The sequence below is a fragment of the Falco naumanni genome, chromosome Z (genome assembly GCF_017639655.2).
Source record: "Falco naumanni isolate bFalNau1 chromosome Z, bFalNau1.pat, whole genome shotgun sequence".
In the NCBI taxonomy this organism is placed as follows: domain Eukaryota; kingdom Metazoa; phylum Chordata; class Aves; order Falconiformes; family Falconidae; genus Falco; species Falco naumanni.
Window position 1 is genome coordinate 83,878,522 of NC_054080.1, and position 12,076 is coordinate 83,890,597.

At 44.8% G+C, this 12,076-nt stretch overlaps 1 protein-coding gene across 4 annotated transcripts in view; it reads left to right on the forward strand.

Moving 5' to 3' along the window:
• The window catches only part of MAPK4 (mitogen-activated protein kinase 4), a 46,422-nt gene extending 39,312 nt beyond the window's left edge, over positions 1–7,110 (forward strand). For 3 of the 4 annotated variants that reach the window (XM_040580533.1, XM_040580532.1, XM_040580534.1), the window contains exons 5-6: positions 1,641–1,842; positions 3,662–7,110. In XM_040580533.1, the coding sequence (XP_040436467.1) occupies positions 1,641–1,842; positions 3,662–4,349 (890 nt within the window). In that variant the 3' untranslated portion in view covers positions 4,350–7,110. The remainder of the gene's footprint in view (positions 1–1,640; positions 1,843–3,661) is intronic. The other variant, XM_040580536.1, reaches the window with a different exon arrangement.
• Positions 7,111–12,076: the final 4,966 nt, after the last annotated feature.

Consider the following 12,076-nt stretch of genomic DNA (forward strand, 5'->3'; position numbering starts at 1 on the left):
GAGATGGTTGCTACAGACAGTAACATTGTCTGAGTGCTCCAAGGCTTGGACATCACTCACATCAGGCAGTTGCAGCCTGCAATGCTTAGATACCACTTCAGTCACTTCCCTTCTTTGGCTAAAGCTTAAAAAAATCAGTGTGTTGGTGCAAGGAGGCTGCAAACCACAGGCTTTTGGACACGAACTTTTGCCTGGAGCAGCTCTGTAGGCAGTGAGAGCTTGCAGGGTGGCACCAGAGTTGATCAGTATGGACCGGGTGCGTCACCTTTTCTGAGCTCCTTCCAAGGCTTAAACTGGGCTGGTGGACCTGGCCACCTGCTTTTGGGAAGACGTCTAGACCAAGCCTGGCTTATGTTTGCTGGCTTAACTGTACATTGTAAGACATCTGCTGTATGGGCTTGGCAACACGATACCTGTTGGCCAGGGTTACCCAGGGACCGTGTCAGCCTCTGGCAAGCAGGAATGCATTTATTCCCTGTCGTTACTGCAGGAAGAAAGGTCACCTGTGCCCCTTACATAATTCATTGACATCTTCCTGCCTCTCTGACCTGTAATATATCGTAATATATAACTAATAATATATTGTTCCACCACGCTTCTTGCCCGCAGTCAGTGACCTTCTGAAGCTATTGATTCCTTCCTACTTAATTAGTCTAAGCAATGGAATAATCTCGTAGGAGGCAATTGGATATTAGTTCATGTTTAAGCACTGAGGCCATGGGTACAGCCCACCCTTGCTGAGTGATTTTGCCCCTAAAGAAGCTGTTCCATTCACACAGTTACATCTTTAACAGGGATATTTCTGAAGGTAAAATACAAAGTTGTAACTGAAGAAAAACTTGCTCCTATTTGTATTATCTGAACTCTAAGGGACTCTTCCATGCACCAAGAATCAACTGAATAAGCCACGTCTTTAATGACAGGATTTGATCTATACACATAACCTCAGTAAAAGGAATCATCAAAGAAGTCACAATGAACGCTCTATGTTTAGATCTAATTCCAGCCACTTTAACTGAACTTAATTTCCTCCTTTATCATCATAGAAAAAGTCCATGCTCCACAGTTTTACCAAAATAATTTTAGGCACTTGGAATCCTTTAAATATTAATAAGTAAAAATAATTTAATAGTGTTGGTCATACCAAAGACTTTTTAAAATTACACTTTAAATCTAATCCTGCTTCTGTTGCACATAAAGATGTGAAATTAGTTGTCTGAAATGCAGTGAGCTTGCCGAATGGATCTGAGAACATGGAATCAAATCCCAACACCACCCAAAGGTCCTTTTGAGGTATGAGCTCAGTGTTCTGGCCTGGGGTTGCAGCACCGAGTATAATATATGTATGTCCTGTGCTGTGACGCTGTGATGCTCTCACAGTCGTTTCTCCTGCGTTGCCAGATGAAGTGACACCTGCAGGGGCTGCAGGATTGCTGCACTGCGAGCACACGGCTTCCATGGGGGGCAAGATGGATGCAGCAAGGACAGAAGTACCCATTTTAGATGCACACAGGATGTGACCTTTAATTCCTTCCTTACCTTGAGGGGATTTGTTATGGGGGATCCATGAGGCTCATCCTGGAAAGGAAGCTGGTATTGCTTTTGAGGAATTAGTAAGCTTGTTTCTCTCTGCTTCACAGCTATTGATTTTCTGGAGAAAATACTGACATTTAACCCTATGGATCGATTAACAGCTGAGATGGGTCTGCAGCATCCTTACATGAGTCCGTATTCCTGCCCTGAGGATGAACCAGTGTCTCAGCATCCATTCCGGATTGAGGATGAGATTGATGATATTTTACTGATGGAAGCCAACCAGAGCCAGATGTCTAACTGGGACAGGTATGGTACCCAAGGCTGGGCCAGAGACCAGATACTGGCTTAAATTCCTTAGACAGACCTTGACTGGTGAGTCTCTGACCTTCTTTTGACTGGGTTCAGTCAGGCATGTTCCAGACCCATGGCAGACACCTCCTTTTCCTTCTTTATGCCATATCAGAATTCTAGCCCAAGCTGGCACCTTGTTGAAGCCAGTGAGGTGTTCGCCATTGATTACCACAGGGAGCAGATGTTGAATCTGCATGTTCCGGTTACTGAGTGTCTTTCTGCTCTTGATTTTATTCACAGCCTGTATTGTCTTCACTTGAGTTACATCTGTTCAAGTGATGTTACGGTTCTTTCTGTCCTCTGTCCCTATAACACAAGTGATAAAATAATGTAATTCTTGTACCTTTTGGGGACTAGTCCTGATCTGGAGCTCTATATTTATCACTTTTCAAGGTGCATAAGCCCCAGAGGCCACAGATCTGGGGTCTTTTAAAAAAATCCTTAATTGTTTTGACTTTTAAATGGTTTGCTGAAAATCGTACAGGAAGTTCAGAGCAGATCAAAGCCTTGATCTGAGGTCTCTCATGTCCTAGATGATTACCCCAGTTACTAAGCCAGTCCCAGTACTAAAGCAGGTAGGACAAAATAAGCAGCTAAGAATTAACTAGGTCCACTTTCTTATGGAGCTCTTTCCAGCTGAGGGGGTGAGCTGGCTGAGGATGTCTGCAGCATTTTTCCTCTCTGCATGGCAATTAAATTCCCTCGCCTTCTTAATGCACTGTTTTTCACCAGCATTGAAAAAATAATCTAAAGAAATCCCTTGTCTTCACTATTACTAATCTCTTTGCCTTAGTGAACAAGTATGAGGATGGAGGCTGGGGGGGACAACCAGGTAAATTAAGTAAAGAGGAAAGGTGGAGGCTTTTCTCAGGATATCTTATCTTCACTGTATCCCCACAGCTCCAGCATCCCTGCCACTTATAGTCCCCAAAGCAGCAAATCAGTTGCTGGAGGTCACATTTTTATCTCACAGCTTTCTTGGTGTGATACAAGAAGATAGGACCTGGACTAGGTCCTAGGATAGGTCCTGCTACCCAGCTGGGGACATTTGCTATAGGGCCGTAAATTTTGCAAACCAAACTGAGTATTTTAGACAAGAAATTATTTTGCCTGGGTGTTGTGGGACACCTAAAGAGTGTGTCATTGCGGGGACATAGAGCCCCAATACCTGGAATAACATATCTTTTAAAGGCAGCTTAGTTAGGAGCCAGTAAATGAGATGTCACTTTGAAAACCATGTCTATAATTGCAGTCAAGGGAGTTCAACTTGCTTGAGAAGTTAGTGCTTGGCAAGGTGACCTTTCAGGGGTGCTCTTGGTCCATGACATCAGAGTAAACTGGTGATGTCCAGTCTCAGTGGGGATTGAAGCTTGTCTTTTTTACTTTTATGGCAACAAACAAGGAGCATTCACTGCAGGTACTTGCCTGTGGGATGAGGGAAAGTTTATTAGTGTTTTTAATCATGTTTTAATTGCAAGCAGAGGGAAGGCGATGAAGGGCTAAATGCAGGAGCCGGTTTGGTTGGGTTGTTGGGCTTTTATTCCCACTACTGGTCCCATCTCAGATTCTTGATAAATTACTTGGCCCCTCTGCCTTTTTTAACATGCAAGAAAAAGGTCTCTAATATAAATGAGAACTTAAGAGATTTGTAGGTGAGTGGTATATCAGCAAGAAAAAGGCAAGAATGGCAGCAGCAGCATGCGTATCTTTTTGAGCACCGCTGTTTCTAACGAAGCCATTGTCTGCTTGTCTAACAGCAGCATGTCTTTCACAGGTATCACGTAAGCCTCTCCTCTGATTTGGAATGGAGACATGATAGATATCATGACATGGATGAGGTTCAGCGGGACCCCCGGGCAGGGTCTGAATCCATCGCTGAAGAAGCACAAGTTGATCCACGGAAGTACTCACAAAGCAGTTCAGAGAGGTTCTTGGAGTTATCCCACTCATCCATGGACCGAGTATTTGATGCCGATTGTGGGAAATCATGTGATTACAAAGTGGGGTCACCTTCCTACTTGGACAAATTGCTGTGGAGAGACAATAAGCCCCATCATTACTCAGAGCCCAAACTGATTTTAGATTTATCCCACTGGAAAAGGGCAACCATAGCACCCACAGCTGAGCTATCGCTGGAAGAAGAACCATCCAACCTCTTTCTGGAGATTGCTCAGTGGGTAAAGAGCACGCAGGTGGGTCTTGAGTGTCCCAGTCCTCTTCCAGAGATTCAGGAACAGAGCCTGCCGTCTTCTCCTCACCATCTCCACAAAGAACCCACGGAGGTGAACAGTGAAACAGACCCTGAATTTGACTTGGATGTCTTCATCTCCAGGGCACTGAAACTTTGCACAAAACCCGAGGATCTTCCAGACAACAAGCTCAATGACATCAATGGGGCCTGCATATCTGAGCATCCTGGTGAGATTGTGCAAACAGAAGTGTACCAGAAGGAGCGATGGTGAGGAACCCACACCCGGGAAACCCCACTGTATCTCCTGTTCCTCTCTGATGGTGTGGCCATTGCCCAGGGCTGAGTGGCTTCCGTCTGTCATTGAGCATCTGTTTTTTACACTATACCGAATGCCTTTTTCTGAAAAGGCAAGCACAAACCACATGCCCCTTTTGATGCCTTAGAAATATCTTTAAGGGAATCAAGAGGTGTGAATGAAATAATGAGTTTCTTATACTGCCTTAACACTCTTGCCTTGCAATCTCTGGGACCTGTTTGAAACTTAAATGTATGAGGGAAAGATGACAGTACATGCTATGTTCACAAACAGAAGTCAAATTAACTTTTTTCCTTTTTTTTTCTATAGCATCTTAAAATGATGAGGAAAAAATCAGCATTTTCATTATGGTCGGATACCCTCTTGGTTTGACACGTTCTCAAAATGCCAAACTTTGAGCTCCTCTAAGACACCTGTGTGAGTACAGGCAGTATAGAGAGAAGCAATGCCAGGCAGTGTCCGTGGTCAGCCGTCAGTAAGCAGAGAATGAAACTAGAGGTAGAGTTTGGCCATCACACAGAAAATAACTCTTTGAGAATGTTAATGAGAAAGGAATTTGACCTACAAATATGGGCCACTTGAGATTTTTTATTTTTTCTGATTGGAAGACAAAGTTTTTGCTAAGCGCATTCTCCTTGTTTGGTTTCTCACACATAATTTTTCCCTTCTATTGCACGGGGTAAATCTGAGCACTCCATGTACTTAGGAGACCCCATACAATGCATTTCAGTGTGCCAACCTGGTGCTGTGAGTCCTGTCTGGGGCAGCTGCCCAGCAGACCAGCAAATTCTGGTGGTAAGGGTTGAACAGGAGTTGAGAGCTAGAATCAGGGTGTCTCACAGTGTGGTGCTGCCTGGCACCACCAGCTACACAGACTCAGCAAGGGCACCCACCTTCACTAACAAAAAAGGAATGAAACTACTATTTTACCTTCTGACAAAGATGCTGTGAAGAAAACAACAGTTCCTGTGGCATTAGATTCGTAACTGGCCACTTTGCTTCCAGCTTCTTTGGAAGATGCTGGTGTCAGCAGGCAACTAAGCGCAGTCTGTAAATAGACAAAAACCTAACTGATCTACTGTAACTTCTCTCTTCATCCACACTTCTGAGCACCTTAATAATTAATCAGCTAACGAGTTTGTATATGGAAGAAACATTCTATCTTATATTCAATCAAACTCGGCAGTTTTTAGAATGGAAAATCTGTAAATAATATCATAAAAGCCAGTCTCTGCTCTCCTTGCCATCATGTCACTGTGCTCTCCAGCACAGCAGCACTACTTCCATTTGTAAAAGAGAAACTACTGTACTTAGTAACTCTAAGGTCCATATTGAACTATTGTTCCTATACGAGTTTTTTCTACCCTTTTAACAAGCAATCTACTGAATGTTCTGAGATGTGAAGAAAATTCATGTGAGACTCGAATGAGAACTAACAGCAACATTTACTACATTAAATTAACCCTGGTTTCTGTTCTTGGTGGGATCAGGTACAGGTTTAGCTGTAGGAGACCTTGTGCTAGGCACTGACAAGCCCAAAAACTTGTTCATGCTTTGAAGATCTCTCCTTAGGCTGATTGAAATGCCATTACTCCAGCTGATTAGCAGCATAGGTGTGAAGGCTGCCAGCTGCAGCTTCTGGAAGTTCTGGGGCGGGGATGGAGAAGGCATCTCGAAGGCAAAGCCACTGGAGAAGGCAAAGCCATTGGGCTCTGGTGTTTGCTTCGAGCATTTGGATGTCCCCCACAGTGGTTTAGAAAGTAGAAGCAAGGGAGAAACAGAGGGTTGGTTTCCAGTGTGTTGCAGATAATTAATATACCTCAACTGAAGCTCAGCACTTTTACTGGTGGTGGGAGAAGTTCAGATGCTGAAGAAGTGGCTGCCCCTGCAGTGGAGCAGATCCAAATCTGGCCCCAGCAGCCCACAGCTCAGTGCCCGTGGTCCTGCTCAGCTTCACCATGCACCCAGCAGCAGCCAGCAAAGGCTGGGAACGGGATTGCCAGCACTCAAGTAAGTGTGTGCCAAGAGAGGAGGCATCAGCCACAGTTGTGTCCCATCGCTCCCTGGTGCCGAGAGGAGCAGATAACGCCCAGCCTCTGACGGGAGATGCACAGACACTGCAGCTGGAGGCATCAACTGAAAATTAGATGTTTGGGAGCCAGCAGAGTTCAAACCTGAAGGATAAGATCGGCAATACGAGAGATGACTTTTAAAACTCTCTTCCGGCAGATTCAGCAACTATTTACTACCATTGGGTTAAACATGGGGATGTGCTGACATGTGAAATCAGCAGTGATCAAACCATGCCAGCATTTTCCTCGGTGGACATCAGTCGCCACATCTTCTGAAACCAGAAGCCATTTTCTGTGGGCTGTTACATTCAGGCTGAACATTTTCACCAGAGGTGTACGGGACTATTTATTATGGCCATGAAAGTAACGGGTTTGCTTTTGAATAGTCTTCTAAGGAGTGGGAGCTTAAGGGCCCACAAAGTGTAAAATTAACTTCACAAGAAGCCAACAGAGCATATAGCCATTGCTCTGGGTTTTCCATCTTGGTTCATGAGCTGTTACTTAATGTTGTTCCAAAACCTTGGCATCACATGCTGGGAAAGGGGGAAAACGAGAGGGGTGGCTTTAATTTGTTACCTGAGTGTGCTCAGCCGATCACAAGCCAGATTTATTTCTCATCTACAACAATAAAATTTAAGGCCTGAGCCTTCCCTGCTTGGTAGCGTGTAATTATTTTGTGATTAAGTTTCAAATGTAAACTTGAAATACTTATTCCAGTACTCATGTCTGTGTTTCTTCTGCAAATCATAGGATCATTTAGGATGGAAAAGACCTTTAAGAATGATCACAAACACCTGCATTTGTGCATGCATCACAGGAATTATTTGCATTCTGGGGTTATTTGGTGTTGGTTGCTTTTCACCAGGCTTTGCTTTGGCTGGTGCAAGCTATCAGTACTCACGGTCATGGGGAGGAAATTTAGACCTCGTCACCAACACGGTGACTGCTGCAAACTGCCCCTTCTTGCGGTTGTTTGAAGAATCATTTCAGTGTAAGGTTAACCATCAAGTATTTCAATAAATTTGCCAATGTCTGTTATTTGCAAAAGAAAAAGGGAGCACTGCTGTCGTTAAAAATGCAGTGTGTTGGGCCACCGAGGCTGCATGGCACTGGAATGGGTGGATGCCCTGGATTTAAAGATATGCCAGCATGGCTATGCTGAGCAGAGGCAGGAGGGACAGAGGGTGCTTGTTGTGCTCTCCAGGGCTCAGGACTGAGCGTTGTGGTACTGTTCAGTGACATGGAGAGGCATCACAATGACAATGCAGGGGACTTCACTAACAGAAGCAGAGGGACTGCAGATATCTCCAAGCTGAGGAGGACCTCAAGTTCAGAGGCTGGTGCTTAAGCCACTGATCAGGTATGTAAGTGCCCCTGTGGGCTGCAGTTGTTGTGGCTGCCTTTTACATGGTTTTGTTTGGTTTTATTTTATTTTATATTAAATTGAAGGGAGCTTTGAGCAACCTAGTCTAGTGAAAGGTGTCCCTGCCCATGGCAGGGGTTGAAACTAGATGATCTTTAAAGTCCCTTCCAACCCAAACCATTCTGTGATTCTATGAGTCTCTTCGAAGAAGAACAGAGGGAGCAGCATTCCCCCTCCCTGAACCTGTGGGAGCTGCTCATGGTGGCCTCTGTGCCAGGCCAGTCCTGCAACTACAGCCACCTACCAGCCACAAGCTGGGGACTGGGAGTCCATCAGGGAGACAAGGGTGCAGCTGCCTCTCAGCTGCTCTTGAAAGCACCTTTAAATGTCAAAATGATGCCTTCAATTGCTCAGTTGCTGGCCCAGCGATTGTTCTTCCCCAGTCACAGATACATGACTATTTTTACTGCAGTTTATCTTTAATCGTGTTGGGATTCAGCAGCAGTTGCACCATCACAGAGCTGCAATAACCAGATCTTCAGAGCTTTACCATTAGAATCACAAAAAAATCAACTTCAGCTTACTTTAAAATAGGGGTTTGGGACATCCTGGGAAGTGTTTCCTATGCAAATCACACCTGGATCCCAGAGTAAAACCACAGCATGGCATCAATGAATATTACAAGTGGAGCTATTGGAGACTGGACTGCTAATGATTATTTCTGTCCCTTTAAATCTAGAAAACATGTATTTGAGCAATTTCATGTCACCATCTACCTTGGAGAGCTTGCTGTGTGAACGCTGTATAGTGTGGCATGCAATCATTTCATGTCTGAAATGTTCTTTTCTTTTCCTATTGATTGTAAGAGGAACTGAAGAGGACAAATATACCATATGGTGTTTGCTCGTGAATAGTTGCCTTTGACATTTTCAAAGGCAGAGTTTGATTTTGAAGTAGTACAATACTCGAGTGAATGTAGTTCTCTCAAAGTGCATCTTCGTTTTCCAAGTCCATGCTCACCACAGTGTTTTGAACTGCCATCTGGCCGCTGTTGGAGCTGGTTTATAACAATCATGTTGATAAATTCAAAGAGTATGATTTTATTTATCAAAAAAAGGAGGATCTGTCTTAAAAAGGCAAGCTTTTCTCATGGGGTCTTAATTCTGTTGGCTCTTGGGTTGCAGCAGAATAGATTGCAACAAAAGGATAAAAGGGTTGCTTTGATAGATGCTGCAGTGAAAACAAGCAGGTGTTTTAGGAAGTCTATAAATTTTTATGAAGCTTTTCAGTGAAGATACCCAAGTACATCTTTGACAGGACAGACTATACCTAAAAATTAGAATTAACCCCTGTGATGTGTCACTGTTGCATGAAATGTTTGTGTGTACACACAGTATTTTATTTTAAGTTTAAGCAATATAACATGCCTCCCAGAAAATGGCAATAGATGTATGTAAAGGTGCTTCAAGGTGTGATTTGAACTCTGCTTATTCTCTGTGCTTCAGTGTCCAGGCGTGAGAACCACTCAGGGCATATCTGATGACTGCTTAATGGTTGGGCACTAGCTCTATCCTCATGTTCATGGGAATCCCTACTAAGGTCATTGCTGGTAGTATAAATATCTGGGCAAAATATGGAGTAATTAAACAAAACTTTGATAGTCCAGTCTGCAGAATGGAGCAGGTAAGAATAACTGGTGGGGGGGATTGGCTCTGTGATGACGGATAGCAGAGAGAAAACCTGTGATACATTTGGGGTTTATTTTTGAAGAATAAGGAGTTTCTCATGATATCCTATTTCTATACAGCTCTGTAGTGCTAGAAGGACAGTTTATAAAACTGATTTGAACAGCCTAAGTTTAGTGCTAAGTCTAATGAAAACAGTCCACAGTGAAGCAGCCTGAACCTCGCAGCTTGGCTAAAACCACTGTCACAAAACAGCTGCTAAAAATGCAAAATCTTCAAATTCTGCAGAGCCTTCACCCCTGTCTTGCATCCCCCACTGGCACAGGCTGCTTGGGCACCTGAAGCTGCTACCACCTCATCCGCAGTGCTGTAGACACCCATTAGCAAGTGCCAGCTCTGGCCAGGGTGCGTGGGGAGCAGGAGGAAATGAGCAGGTGGCAATGCCCTGTCTCACTGCCGTGGCCGGTGCTTTTCCATCCCTTGCCAGTTCTTTCCATCCCTTCTTCCAGTTCTAGTGGATGGCTTGAGGATACTGCAAAAAGTGTTGGTAAAACAATCTGGAAATGTTATTTTTGCATTTGACCTCTGATGCAGCAACAGTTTATTTTCCATATTAAACAAGAAAACACTGAAAGCTCAGTGCAGTAAACAGTTATCGATGTTTTCTTTCAAGTGACAGTTTTTCTTGGTATGTGCTTCAAACATTATTTTCATCACCACTGTTTCATTTCAACTGCTGCTGTTATGGCAATTCCTTCCATAACTGCCACCAAAACCCGTGGAGTGGCTGGAAGAAAACAGGCATATTATGAGCAATCCAGACCGAACAACTTGGTTGTAATAACAGGCTGCAGCTCTAACAAGCTGCAGGTGTTATGAAAGACATATGCAAGGCCAAGGGAGACAAAGAAACCGTGTATCCACAGAGAGATAAGGGAGTTGGACAGAAAGATGAGAAAAAACAGGATACCTGCACAAGGGGGGAGCAGTGTGTGGGCACCACGCCGGGACCAATCGTAGAGGAGGTGGAAGTGTGTGAACGAGTAGTTTTAACCTTTCACCTTTTACATAACAAAGCGTGTGTGGCTTTTTTTAGCTGTAGAGTATGAATTGGTGTGAGTCTATTAATAAAGTGGCACTAACTTGATCACATTGGTCATATAAGTTGTGTCCAAGCCTTCTGCGTCAACAAAAACCCATCAAGGCACCAGCTGGGCATTTATTAAAACTAATTAAAAGGAGCCAGTCTACATTTCTAACTGTATGCAAACCAGTTTGGTTTTTGACTTGACAAATGCCAAGTGCAAGGTCCTGCACCTGGGTCGAGGCAACCCCCAGTATCAGTGCGGGCTGGGCAGAGAATGCATTGAGAGCAGCTCTGAGGAGACGGTCTTGCATTGGACAAGAAGCTCAGTTTGAACCAGCAATGTGCACTCACAGCCCAGAAGGCCAACCATATCCTGGGCTGTATCAAAAGGAGCATGGCCAGCAGGGCAAGGGAGGGGATTCCACCCCTCTGTTCTACTCTCATGAGACCCCAACTGCAGTGTTGTGTCCAGCCCTGGGGTCCTCAGAACAGGAAGGACATGGACCTGCTGAGGAAGGCCAGAGGAAGCCACAAAGATGATCAAAGGCTGGAGCATCTCTCCTGTGAGGACAGGCTGAGAGAGTTGGAAAAGAGAAAGCTCCAGGGAGACCTTTGAGCACCTTCCAGCACCTAAAGGAGCCGACAGGGAAGCTGGAGAGGGGCTTTGTACCAGGGCCTGTAGCGATAGGACAAGAGGGAATGGGTTTACACTGGAAGAGGGGAGATTTAGATTGGATATTTGGAAGAAATTGTTCACTGTGAAGATAGTGAGGTGCTGGCACAGGTTGCCCAGAGAAACTGTGGATGGCCCCTCCCTGGCAGTGTCCAAGGCCAGTTGGACAGGGCCTGGAGAAATATGGGCTAGTGGAAGGTGTCCCTGCCCATGGCATGGGGTTGGAACTAGATGATCTTTAAGGTCCCTTCCAACCCAAACAGTTCTGTGATACTGTGAAATGTGGGTGCAATGCCGACCATGTTCACATTCTTTTCCCCTGCCATTTCTCCTCTGCTGCACATTCAACATTTCAGCTCAAGCAGGGCAATGCCAGGTTAGCAAACACCCTGGGAACACTGTACCTCTGGCAGTGAGCTATGGGGCGCTGGGACAGAGCAGGCAGTGCCAGGCTGGCTGCTTCTCTGTGGTTATTGCAGTAACTATTGCAAAATCCTGGGACATTTCTGTTAGTCCTGCTGGCGCTTCAGGAGGGTAGTGGAGATCAGTGAAACAACTTGAACTCATCCAGGTCTGATTATAAAGGGAGGTCGAGCTCCAGGATGAGTAACCATCTGGCTGTGAACAGGACTGGGTGATGGGACAGGCAGCGCCTCTGTGTTTCCATGCAGTCACCCTACTACTCTTGGAGCAAGCGTAGGGTGAGTTGATGTCAGATGGATGGGGTGAAATAGGTTTTGGAATGACAATTTAATAAAGAAAAATTTCCTTTAGAAATATATGCTGTCTGCCCCTAAATCCT